The sequence below is a fragment of the Rhipicephalus microplus genome, chromosome X (genome assembly GCF_043290135.1).
Source record: "Rhipicephalus microplus isolate Deutch F79 chromosome X, USDA_Rmic, whole genome shotgun sequence".
NCBI classification, from domain to species: Eukaryota; Metazoa; Arthropoda; class Arachnida; order Ixodida; family Ixodidae; genus Rhipicephalus; species Rhipicephalus microplus.
This window is the reverse complement of record NC_134710.1, coordinates 7,351,413-7,364,182: the sequence shown is the minus strand read 5'-3', so window position 1 is coordinate 7,364,182 and position 12,770 is coordinate 7,351,413. Positions and strand designations below refer to the sequence as shown.

The following is a 12,770-nucleotide window of genomic DNA, read 5'->3' as shown; positions in this document are numbered from 1 at the left end:
GTTCCGTTTCATAATTCGGCTTTCCTGTTTAAGCACAGAGAATTGCATTTAAGTAGTAGGTAAATGCATATACTTTAGATTTATTTCGTGTGAGTTTGGATAGAATAATTCTTCTACTTCTACTGACGTCACTACATTTCCAGAAGTCACCCGTGCATTCGACAGAGAGCATTTTCAAGTCTACGACTATTTATGCTTGCACAAGATGTACGTAGGTTGGGTTGTTACATAAGAGAATAATGCATTATAATTCTCAGATATATCCTCAGAAATGCTGTGAGTGTTCTTGAGGGCTGTAGTATATCTTATAGGCATATTTAGTTTTGTTATTGCTTCTTTTGGTAGTTCACTGACCAAGTGTAGGCTTCAGTGTCACTAATGTAAGTTTTTTGTGTAATGTGTAGATGGAGCCTACGAGGGTCAAGGACTTGCTGATTGTAAAGCACCAGCACGGGAAGGTATCAAAAGGCATAAAAAATACAGCTTAGCCCAGGCTCTGCGAAGAAGCTTCGCTGCTGTGCTGGAGCGTCTTCAGCACATATTACCCAATGTATCTGTGTTTACAATGTATTCAATGTATGCCACAAAAAATTAAGGCACCGACAGTTGTGATGAATGGGAGGCTTTGGCCGAATTGGCAAAAAGTCTTTGTGAAATCTGTGACAGGACATGGGACTCTGCCACTTCCCTTTGTGAGAACTGGTTCTTCCTCTTCGTGCAGGAACGTACAACCAGTCTTACCCATGTACTGCCAGCTCTTTGGTAACATTAAAGCTCTTGTCTGCCATAACTTTGTCATCATAATGCAGCTTCTTGTTGACGTCCGTTAGGAGAACCATCTCTTTCTTGCTGACTTTGCCACCCTAACACTCATAACTATAGGAAATCAGTCCATATGGTGTGATTCCCACGAGCGCTTTCACAGTGTTCAAGTTCTTGTTTGATGACCACACAGTGCTTTATGTGATTGAAGCAATTTCTTCTTCGAGATGACTCTCAGTGCTGTCAATAATCTCACGGACACGGTGTAATTGTCTGCACCAAAGTGCCTTCGACTGCCAGGCATAAAATGTCTCGTCGTCTGGCCACATAAAAAGTCCTTTCAACCAAGTCACCATTGTTGTGAGAATGCACTCTAATATTTTGGAAGCAAGATTTCTTGTTAATTTGAAGAGGTCTGCCAAGAAACAGAGATGTATGTCGAGACGCAGCATCACCAAAACAAGCAGCCCTTGGTATTCATTGCTTAAGGTCTCTGCATAACTGCCAGACTTTTAGAAGAGGGAGACAACCTATTTGAATGTCTCCTCACTGGGTACGCCGGCATAATATGCAACTTTTTTAGAATTGCCCATGATCTTGACATGCCCCCATAGAGTCGCATCTTCGTATCCAAGACTTGCATTGGGCCAAAGTTCTGCAAGTTCCTTTTCGAGGGTTGCCACTCTATATAGCAGGGCAGTGTGTTCAAGGGGCTTTTTCACATTATTTTTCTGCATGTGCTGCTGGAGGCCGGCAAGAAATACTCCAATGTGGTGTAGTGGTCGAGGTGACCCTGGTGGCCTGGACAACAAGTTTTCTAGGGTCTCGCATGTTGCCACATTGTCTGAAATGGGAGAAATGAGTGATCAGAAACTGTTACAGATAGTAGCAAGCTATATTTTTTATAACAACTCATTTTGTGAAGGATAAGCATTGAAATACATAAACTACAACACACAACACACCATTTTTGTCATTGCAGCCTTCAAACAATCTGTTACAGTAAGGTACAAGTACCTAAAATTGAACTTGGTGCCACAGACTATGTGTAAACCATAGAAACAGTTCAAGATCCACTAAAGGCCTATTAATTGTACAGGTTTTGTTGGCGCCCATGGGACCTCAGAAGTTATTTGCTGCAGACTCCGAGGCCTCTGGATCCAACAGGTCGAACGACGCAAACTCCGAAAGTGAAGTATCTTTCGAGTTGACAGCCTCGGGTGAGGACGCATACCTGGTAGACCTTGTGACGCCCGACGGTACCATCTTCAACAGAGAGGACCTACTGAAGGCACAACAAAACAATCCGCATTGTCAGCAAGTTGTTGACGAGCTCAATGAGGAGCTCCCAAAGGGAGCGTGGTGGTCAACCCGCCGGGCACTGAGTGCCGGATGCAGGCTGGTATTGTGGCGGGCACAGTGGATTCGTACCTGCTTGATGCTGATGGTGTTCTCCAGTGCTACCCCCTATCTGAAAAAGCTCCCAAGGAGTCTTATAAGGTGGTGATACCCCACAGTCTAAGGAAAGTCACCCTAGGCTATTTTCATGACTCACGGTTGGCCGGACATGCGAGTGGCCCAAAGACTTTTCAAAAGTTTCGTTGCTCTGCTACCTGGCCTAGCATGAAGCATGATGCCCTTCACTGTCACCGCTCACACCGCGTGTGCCAATGCGTGAAGCCTCACAGGAGCAAGCCTCCCGGGCTTATGCAGCCAATCGACAGCCAATAACCCTGGTGAGTCGTGGCCTGTGACATTATGGGGCCTTCCAAAGAATCCGGAGAAGCCATGTTTTTCTCCTGTCAGTCACAGATCACTTCTCAGAGTGGGCCAAGCTGTTTCCCCTTCAGAACTTGAAGGCATGCGCAATCTGGGACACGTTGACTGTCACGAACGAGTGCTCGGCAAAGCACACGCCTCCAAATTCTAAGCGCTACTAAAAGTTGAGGTGCCAGGCAGACATGACAGAAGCCGGCGTAAAGAAAAAACAAGTATCAAAATGACGCCGCACGCTCACCTTCTCCACCGTCGAAGGCACCTCCTCGCATCTGTCATCGAGCAGCCTGTGGAAAAATCTCGAAAGGGCGTAATGATGCATAGTTGCTCCACGCCATGAGAGAGGTCCTTCCCTTTCCACAGCTTTGACTGTGCACCACACCAACAAACCAAGTAGAATCTTCTAGAACCCAGGGCGAGTGTATATAAGCCAGCAGTGGAGGAAGCCACAGCAGGAGATGGAGAGTTTGCCGCCGGCAGGCGAAGTGCTTGTTCTACAGTGACCAAGCAGAAAAAATTAAAGTTTTTACACCATCAGGCGAAGGCTTGTGTCTTTAGTGACAAAGCAGATGAAGATGTTCACCTGCATGTGAAAGCTTGTGTTACAAGCAGTAGAAGAGTGTGTGTGTACTGCCCGTGGGCGAAGACGTGTTCTGCGGTCGCAGCACATGAGTGGCCGACGTGTTACCGGCGAAGAAGTTTTGTTAATAAAGTGCGGACATTTGTCGTCGTGGCAGCTTCTGGGAGAGAAACTTTAGTGGGGCGACAACCAGTGCTGGACTTTGAGTGAGTGTTTTCTTGGAGAGAAGTATTCAAGCTTTGTTCCAAGAACTGAGGACTGAATTCTTCTGATGAACACTTTAGTCTATAGTATTTTGGTTTGTTAATGCATGATATTGCATTGTAGCATGTGTTGTTTGTGCCCACTGCTATGAGTATATCCTTTTGTGTTGTATAGCACATTGTTTTTAGTATCTGTTGTTGGTGAGGTATTGTATTGAATTATTGCTGAGAGTGTATATTTATGTGCTCCTTTATCTGCCATATTCGGGAATATATTTTTGTTTTGTTATCAACTCTCAACTCCGTCTCGTTCTTTAAACCACAGCTGGCATTCGGCAGCGTGCCAAAAAGGACCAAATAGAAATTGTTCTTGCTTTCGTGGTGCAGTTCGGGGATCCGATACGTCAGCCCTTCAAATTAGCCCTGCAATTGTGACCCTAATTATTGGGACCAGTGACATTGACCGAGGTCTTTCTCCGCTTTGGCTTTCCGGCGGAGTTGATCACAGACAATGCATCCTATTTTCATGGTTTAGGTGTTCGTGGATGCGTGTGCTGCCTTTGGGATCAAGCACTGCAAAACAACTACGTATAACGCAGAGGCTAACCTGACTGAACGGTTAAGCCAGAACCTGAAGGCCTTGCTTACAGCCTTTGCGCAGTAACACAGAAATCGGGATACCTGTCTTAACAAGATAAGCTTCTCCTTGTGGTCCACGGTGAACTGATCAACCGGTTACAAGCCCATTTTCGTTAACTTCAAGAGAGCTGCCTCACCCAATGGACAGCTTTCTGTGGGATGGCAGCGGGGCGTGCATCAGGAAAGCCGGCCCATCTGGCTGAACTGCGCTCACGGATGCACGCAGCCCTCGACCTGGCGCGTTCGAACCTGGCAAAAGCACGATAAAAAAAAGGCTCAGTACGACCGGGCACACAGAGACAGGCACTACGATGTCGGCAATCCCATTCTCAGACGCAATCACGTCTTGAGTGACACCACCTAAGGCATCTCAGCCTTCCTGTCGGCCAAGTGGTTGGGCCCTTACCAATTGCAGCCCAAAGATTTGCCTCTGGTGCACAAGCTGGCTGCCTCTCAAGGGAGGCAAGTCAACGATCCAGTTAAGCGTCTTCGACCTCAAAGTATCGTTGCCCACAGCAATGACTTAGGAGGAAAAGAGGATGTCACCATGCCTCAGGAAGGCTGTGTCCAAGTCATGCCACCGGTGTAACCTGCGGAAACGCAATTAAGCAACCTTTCTCTCACTGGCAGGTAACTGGACTTTATTGGGTGCGAACACTAGAAGTGGTAGAAGGCCCACTTGGACGAAAAAAATCACAGTATATTCACAGAGCGAATGATGATAAGTGGGGCGAAGCATTCATTCGTTCATCCGTTCGTGTGTCCGTCCATCCATGCATGCATCCATGCATCCGATCACATTCGAGAATGCAGATGGCGCGCGGGTAACTACGACGACACGTGAGGCAAGAAAGCCAAGCGCAAGCGTCTTCAACGCGCCCACCGCTCTGCTCCGTCCATGGCCCTTCAATGATCCGCCATGTACGGTGACTATCCTCGAGACTGAGAGAGGCACTTGTTGGCCAAGCAGGCACAGCAGCCAATCAAAGAGTAGCGGCAGAGTAATGCTATCTATGAAATGAAACGAGAAGTGGCCATTCATTTCTTTCGCCTTCTTTTCTTTCTCATCTCTTCTCTCAGTTACACGTGACTAGTCAAAAGGTTAGACATTAAAGGGCTTCGCCATTGAAAATCCTCGATATGTTGTCCATGCCTTACCCTGCAAGCGCCCCCTTTGTTGGGTATCACTAGCAGGTATGCAATGTTTCTGGCATGCTAACTATGCCGGGAGTATTGCTGCCTGCTTCTTCATCGCCCAGTTATCTCCTGGTGCATGACTCTACCGTGCCGCGAGCCTGTTCCTGACTGGTGGCCTGCCATTCACTTGTACTCTCGACTGTGGCCTGGTGTCCCGCCTTCTGCCTGCTGACACCACCTTCCAGACCAACCCACCGGGCTGCCTCGACAGCAACTTTCGTCGGCTCGTTCGCCCACTGTGCTCAAGCTTTGGTCTAAGCTTGAGCGTGATCGCTCTGGCTCCCGTTCATGGCTACCTGCTGTTCATGCCAGCCATCGTCCAAACGACTTTCCGTAGTCGGCTACTGCATGCATTTTGCAGCCATGCCTCCGCAGCCATGCTTCGCACGTTCTCGGCTACAATTTATTTAGTCCAGTGAACGTCAAGCGAGCTGTCTGCCCCTGTTGTGCGGCATGGCATTGTTTCTCCTGGGTAGCTGACTTCCTTTCTGGCAGCGAGTCATTCCTGCTGTGGAGGAACTTTTGGTGAAGCTGTTGAGTGACTTTGCCTGACCATGAACTCATGTCAAGGGAAGCGACTACCTCACCTCTCCGCATTTTACAGCACCCTTCTTGCGTCTTGGCCTTTGTGGAGACAACACTTTTCTGCTGGACTTCGCCCTGTTGGCCAGCCCCCTTGTGATTCAGGCGGCCTTGTTGTTTGGCCTCGGACAGCCTCTTTCACAGACTGGCCTTGGTCATTAGGATGGGGGAATGTGGTAATCGAATGCACTCTCCTTTGGCGCCTCGTTCCCCCAGTTTGCTCGAGCAGCTGGAACATGGGCACAAGATTTCGCTGCCAGGCCCTATTGTCTGCTGCGAGCTGTGTGTTCGTTTTCGTGCACGGGACGCGTGTTTAAACTTGCCCGGACAAACGCCTTCTTCTTACGTCACGCTACCATGCGTCAAGGCTGCTGTATAGGCCCGTGTGTTCAGATTTGGGTGCACGTTAAAAACCCCTGGTGTTCGAAATTTTCGGAGCCCTCCACTACGACGTGTCTCCTAATCATATGGTGGTTTTGGGATGTTAAACTCTACATATCTTTCAAATCACAGGTTATGGTGTTCTGCCAATCTCCTTTGGTCGCCCGTGCCCTCCTCCACTAACTTTCTTTCACACGGCACGCGCCTGCCACCGGACAGATTCACACAGGCCTGTACGATATGTAGACACGCTGCTTTAGCATGCGGCTTCTCGTACGTGCGCTTGGCTGTTACTCATTGTGTGATATCCCTAGTGCCCGCTGGCAAGCATACACTCGGTCTGTCTTCAGGAGTTCCCTGCTGGCCCGCGAGCCCGTGGCTGTCGCACTGCACTGTATCTTGGGTAAATAAACCTGTGTTTTTTGGTGACCTGCTTCGAGTGTCATCTCTGCCCCATGTTGGAGAGTCGACGAATCTGGCCGTGCTGTCTTTGAGCGAGACGGCAGTGGAATATGTCACGTCCCTTCCCAGTTCCTTTATAGGGTAAGCCGTTAGCAAACCTACATCCACAGAACGAAGAAGCAGCAGTGAATGAAACGCAAAGCGTCGACTCTAGATTGATCTCGCACGCTGCTTGCAGTTTGGCAGCGTGCTTAGCACATTCTTTTTCTTGGCTACAATGCGTCGCAGAAAGCATATTTCAACGCACTTGCACTGACGAAACATGTTTTTCTATAGATGATGAAAGACTGGAAATTATACAATGCGATTTGTTCTTTTTTCAGGATCAACCTGGTAGTGGGATTCGGAGAGGGAGCAGGAGCCAACATTCTGGTCCGGTTTGCGGTAGGTGTCTGATTGGCGCCGCCAGTTTTTTGTGTTTGTTCAAGGAGCTAAAGGAACAGCTGCAGTAAAGGCTTGTACATTGGGAGTTGAAGGGACTGGGAAAAAATGTCCAAATTGTTAAAAAATCTGGAAAACAATTAACAAATCTCTAGTGCTTGATAACCTGGTCCGTATTAATAGCGAAAGTAGGGTTAGTTGGTGGTTCATGCTTGGGATACAAAAACAGCGCAAAAAATATAGACAAAGACAGAGGAAAAGATGAAACCGCGCAACTCTGTCCTTGTCTATGTTTTTTGTGCTGTTTTTACATCCCAAGCTGGTTCATATTTTTTATTTTTATAATAACGGTGTAAATGCAGCAGCTTTTGGTACCTAAATTGTTACTATCCCGGACAGGCTGTGAAGCCCTTCCTCATTAACCGCTGTGACTATAATTACGTGCATGCTACGGTAACTTTAGAATAACACAGAGCTGAGCTGTCTAAAAAGACTGAGTGCACAAACATGGCGATGTAGTTGGGGGTCTGCCCATAGGACTGGAAGCAGCCAAGTCTCACGGAGAAGACAAGCAGAGTAGCTGAAGCTGATAACAGGAACGTTTATCTGCATACGTGAGTGAAGTTGGTATCTTCTACATTAAGGGAACTTCATGAAAGTACTCAGTAGAAGCTTGATGGAAGCTTCTGTTAGTTCATCTGGAGCATCACGATGCTCGCGTTTTAAGCCCTGGTCTTCCCAAGATTCCCTGCAGCAGATAATAATTGAGTCCGAGACAGTACAATTAAATTGTCGTCTTCATCTACGCCCCCAAAACAGGAAAGTCAAACACCACCTCCTTCCCAACCCAGAATAGAGAGAGGAGGCACGTCCAGTTCGCTGCACGATGAGGGAAAAATACAACACAGCGCACAATGCGATTATACACACAGCACTGTGCAATATAGTGGTGTCTTTAGTGTAGAGAAACTGTGTAGCCAAGTGCAGTGTTGACTCATAGGTGTGTTCTGCATACATAACGAGGGATATAAGAAGCTTGACTCATTTTCCGGTGGATCTCGATGATCAAAGCAGCACAGAGATGACCAGCCTTTCTAAGCCGCTTCGACTGATACAGCCCTTCGAGGCCATAAGTCGGTCAGGCGTGTCTGAAGGGTTTTTGACAAGGTGAGCTGATTGCGCTAAAGAATTCGAAGTATGATTTTCATGTTGTCGCTGCTTTTGGTGCACCTCTAGGAGCTCTGACCTGAGACAAATCAGGGTAGGCTTAGCCGCAATCGTCTCATGCGTCCAAGCGGCGCCAAGTTAGGAAGGCCAATCAAACAACCCATCCACCGCCACAGGAGGTCTCAAAGGGAATTCAGCATCGAAGCACTCTGCAGAGACTGTAGACCTACTCCCGTGACTTTGTTGTCGTGGAACCCCACTTCTGGACCTGAGCCATGGCTAGGAAGCACCACAAACGAGCCACGCAAGGCCCAAGACACAACAGACAGAGAGTACTCAGCCAACTTCGAGAAATGCCAGGTCACATTTTCTGTTAAAATTTACTATTGCACTGTCGCTCGTGAAAGTCATGGATCAGTTGACAAAGTAACAAGAAACAGAGACCTACTACCTGCGAAGAAAACCCAAAAGCTACAACGTTTCACATCCTTTCCAAACAGCCTTTAAGCACGCACTTGCGACGGGTGACACAAAAATCAAAGAAGTGAATAATCAATTACGCTTCTCGCTACATGAGTAAAGCTCAAATAAAAAAAATTGAGATGATACTATAAAATAAACAGGTGAACCATACTTACATTGATGCACATATTGATATGGATACAGCAAAATACATCAAAAGGCTTCAACAGAGGCCTTTACAATCAGCAGCCGGAATCTCTGTTGGAAATCAGCAAAAAGTCCTCTACTTGACTGATAATTTTTGCTAAATGTAAGCAAACAATTTAACAAATATCTCAATGTTTGCTGTTAGCATGAGGAAAAAAATAAAACATATAATAACCGACATATTTTCATTTTCATAATTATTTCATTTTATTATACCTCTCAGGGCCAGAGGCAATACAGAGAGGGAATAGTAGCAACACTTTCACACAAAAAAGCAAGAAAAAGAAAAAGGAAATAAAAAAGATTATAAAACAAAACAGTAAAATAAAACGCGCATGAAACAAAGGGGCGAAATGTAAATTCACAGTGAGTTTAGGTAAAGCCTGAGTATGCAAAATTAGCTACGGATTACGGAACTGTTCATGATGAAAAGTGTTCACAACGTCCGCGTGAAGGCCGTTCCTATCATGAGAGGTTCGTGGCAGAAATGAATAATAAAAGTGCTCAGTATCACATGAAGTAAGTCCGACTTTATGACCATGGTCTGTTCGACGAGATACATGCATGAGATGACTCAGGGATAAGGCGATTGCATAGTGCGGGGTGATGATACATTTTATGGAACAAGGCAATGCGTGACACTTTTCTGTGCGACGATAATGACGGGAGGAAAAGGTCTGATTTCATAGAAGTTATACTGGTGGTACGGCTGTAATTAGAGTGAATGAAACGTGCGGAGTTATTCTGAACCATTCAAGAGCAAAAATTAAGTTAGCTTGGGTGGGATCACAGACCAGTGTAGCATATTCCAGTTTTTATCGAATTAGTGTTTGATAAAGGAGGAGTTTCGAGGAAAGAGCAACATGATGAAAATTTTGACGAAGGTAACCTAACATGCGACCAGCTTTGTTAATTAGGTGCGCGATATGAGTAGACCGGTTGAGGTTTGCTGTTATGTACACGCCGAGGTGTTTATATGAAATTTGTGATTCTAAATTAATGTTCGTGGCTTATTGGCAAACGGGTAGACATTACAAGCAAAACAATCGTGAAAACTGGATACGAGAAAAATTCTTAGTATCCTTCATTACACTGTGCATAACTTTATGTCGCACCCTTTCAGACGAGCTCTATGGGGACGCATTTTCCACAGTTTTTGATGGGTCAGATCTCGACGGAGGGACAAAGAGCTATCCACAGTGGCCTTTGTACTGTGATCCTGACACTCTGATGAGCAGGCATACCGACGGTTTCGGTCACTCGATTACCCCTTCGCCATGCGAGGGGGGAGGGGATGGAAGGACGGGTGGACGGCTGATGTCATATGTTCCGTGTACGCGCCTCTTCGCTGTGCTCCTTGTCTAGTCTGCAATGAAGGCGATGAGACCAGGGGTGCTCTGCAGGATGACCTGAGCTTCTCCAGCTGAGGAGTTTGTTCCGAACTTGCTTTCTGGCAGCAACGGCATGAAGACAGTGTGGAGCGCGTGATAGTAGCATTGATAAAAATGACTGCAATAACGTGGTCAAATTGCATGAGTCACGAAACTTGGAACAAAACGTTTCGGAAACCTACTGCCACAGGCATCAACGTCCGCTGACGATTGAAGCACGACTAGGTGACAAGGAGACAAACAATTAAAACTAAAAACTCGATACATGTTTTCTTCAAATAGTCATTACTTTATATATGTCAGAATTAACTATAAACCTACTTTACGGTGTATCTCACACCTGGCTAAGAGTTTGATTGCTTCAATTTTTTGTAGAGTGCCATAATTTGGGTGGTGGGGTGAGAGAGGGGGCATATCCACACAATTTTCTACCAAAGCTTACGCTGCTTGCATTTAGTTCGGCATGTTTTTTGGTTCAGCTAGGTTCAGTGCATGGCCAGGTCAACGAGGCATTGCTCACTTTTCTGTGGTGGTTTTGTGCGTACCTTCAGTAGTTTACTTATTTTTGATGTGGTGTTTACTGGTGTGACAATTGAGAGCAGAACTAGCTAAATGAAGTCGTAGTGTTGGACTCTGGGTCCTGCGGGCCACGGTTTTGGTAGCGGGCCCCCGCTGTAGGAATCATCGTCGAATAAGTTAGACGAGACACTCGTACTAATGACAACAATTTATTTACGTGGCTGAGGAGCTCAGAAATGAGCTCGGGGAACTCAAGCTCGAGGACTCCGGCTGAAGGCCTCGCTCTGGATGAAGCTCGCTGAAAAAATACAGAACTGAACTGAAGAACTGAAAATATACAAAAGGTCTTCCGCTTATATAGTGCTGCGTTGACAACCCTGGGTGAATTGTTTGTGGCTTCTGTCAATAAGGCACTCGATAGTCTAGGTTCTCCACCCACGAAGACAGGGAAAGACACCAGACAATGCACGTGGAAGGGGCACCGTCTAAACGATGCCCAAATATGGTCACGAACGCACCACATCATGTTTTGCACTCGTGACCAACACTTTGCGCACGTCCGATGATCCTAGATGACCGGAGTTCTGAGAATTCACTCAGAGAGTATGGTGGTGTTCTAAAAGCTCGGCTCCCAGTACACGTGCCAAATTTGCCTGTCTGTGTTCGGGTAGGAAAATGTAGTGGCTTGACAGCTTATAATCAAACATGCCCCTCTATTTAGTCAATGCTATGGAAAAAGGGGAAAATAGGAGAGGCAGACTAATATCTCGTTTGCTAGAAGTCATTGCTTCTGCCGATTCCCGAGACATCGCTTCTCCTCGAAAGGTGAAGCTACAACCGGTTTGGGTTTTAGCTTCCAGCCCATACAGCAAATACCATGCTGCTTCAGGTCTCTCCAAATCTACGATGGCTTCAAAAATTGCCCACATGCCTCCTGTTTGGCCTGGAAAGCCTTTGTACTTAATGTGGAGTCGAGGTGAATATAGGCTTTCCTGTCTCGTGCGTTTTCATAGCGCCCAACCGTTCCTGATAGTCTCCTCGATAGACAGAGAGAAAATCAGCCCGTCTCGATAGCACATCCTTGCTTGGTATGCGTCTAAAACATTTCGTCTAGTTTTCAGTCTTCGAAAGAACTTCTATAAGGGCGACAGTCATAACAGTCGATAGTCGCTCCTGTGACTGCCTACTGCTTTCCCTGGCGCACGGCTGGCATGCCCTCTCCTTTAATGATGGTTAACACGACATGCTAAGCAACAAGATGTTGTACTCTAGGGCTGCAAATGCTATATTTTGAAAGCTGCTGTCTCACTGCAGTGGTTTTCGACGATTGGGTAACGTCAGTTTACTAACTATTATGCTGTTGTTCTCGGGAACAGTTGTCTTAGAATTTGTCGGCAAAGTTTTTGTGCATATTGTAAGTACGTCATTCGGCTAATAAAACAACTTTGCATCCTGAATTTTTAGTTCTTTGGTTTCTTTTCTCCCCACATGCAATAAGTGAGCCACAAGGCACAATAAAATCACGTATTAGGAACGGCACCTAAAAGGTTAGAAATTAAAAAATTCAATTTCGCACCATATAGGGCAAATGCGGGACTTCGCTACCACTTCCGGTTGTGACGTCATATTTTGTTTTTATTTTTTGTTTGCTGTTGTCCTCTCCTCACGTAAATAGTGATGGTGGCACTGAGCCGCCGACTCCTGGATTCATCGGTTTCTATAAAATTTATGCTACTAGTTTACATACACCTTGGCAAGAACGCGCGTGGCATTGGAAACGCATATGTGGCATTTGCGGTGGTTATCAAAGAAACACCGGGCGCGAACACATCAGCAACGCCACTCTGTCTACATTTTTGCAGTGCTGCAGCAACGTCAGCATGTTTGTCACGCTTTTTTTTGCAAGCTGGGCCTGCACAACACCCTGGACGAACTGATCGAGGCACACATCATTGCACAATACGAGTGATTGTCCAAGTCCAAGACAGGCAGGCGCATCCTTGAATCTCTAGGCATAACATACCACAAGCAATGCGGGGAGAAGACGATGGTTCCTATTAC

At 46.4% G+C, this 12,770-nt stretch overlaps 1 protein-coding gene across 10 annotated transcripts in view; it reads left to right on the top strand.

The window, feature by feature from the left end:
* LOC142777415 (uncharacterized) overlaps window positions 1-12,770 on the top strand; it is a 498,660-nt gene that overhangs the window by 393,172 nt on the left and 92,718 nt on the right. For all 10 annotated transcript variants that reach the window (XM_075881769.1, XM_075881776.1, XM_075881775.1 and 7 more), the window contains one exon: window positions 6,906-6,966. In XM_075881769.1, coding sequence (XP_075737884.1) covers window positions 6,906-6,966 — 61 coding nt within the window. The remainder of the gene's footprint in view (window positions 1-6,905; window positions 6,967-12,770) is intronic.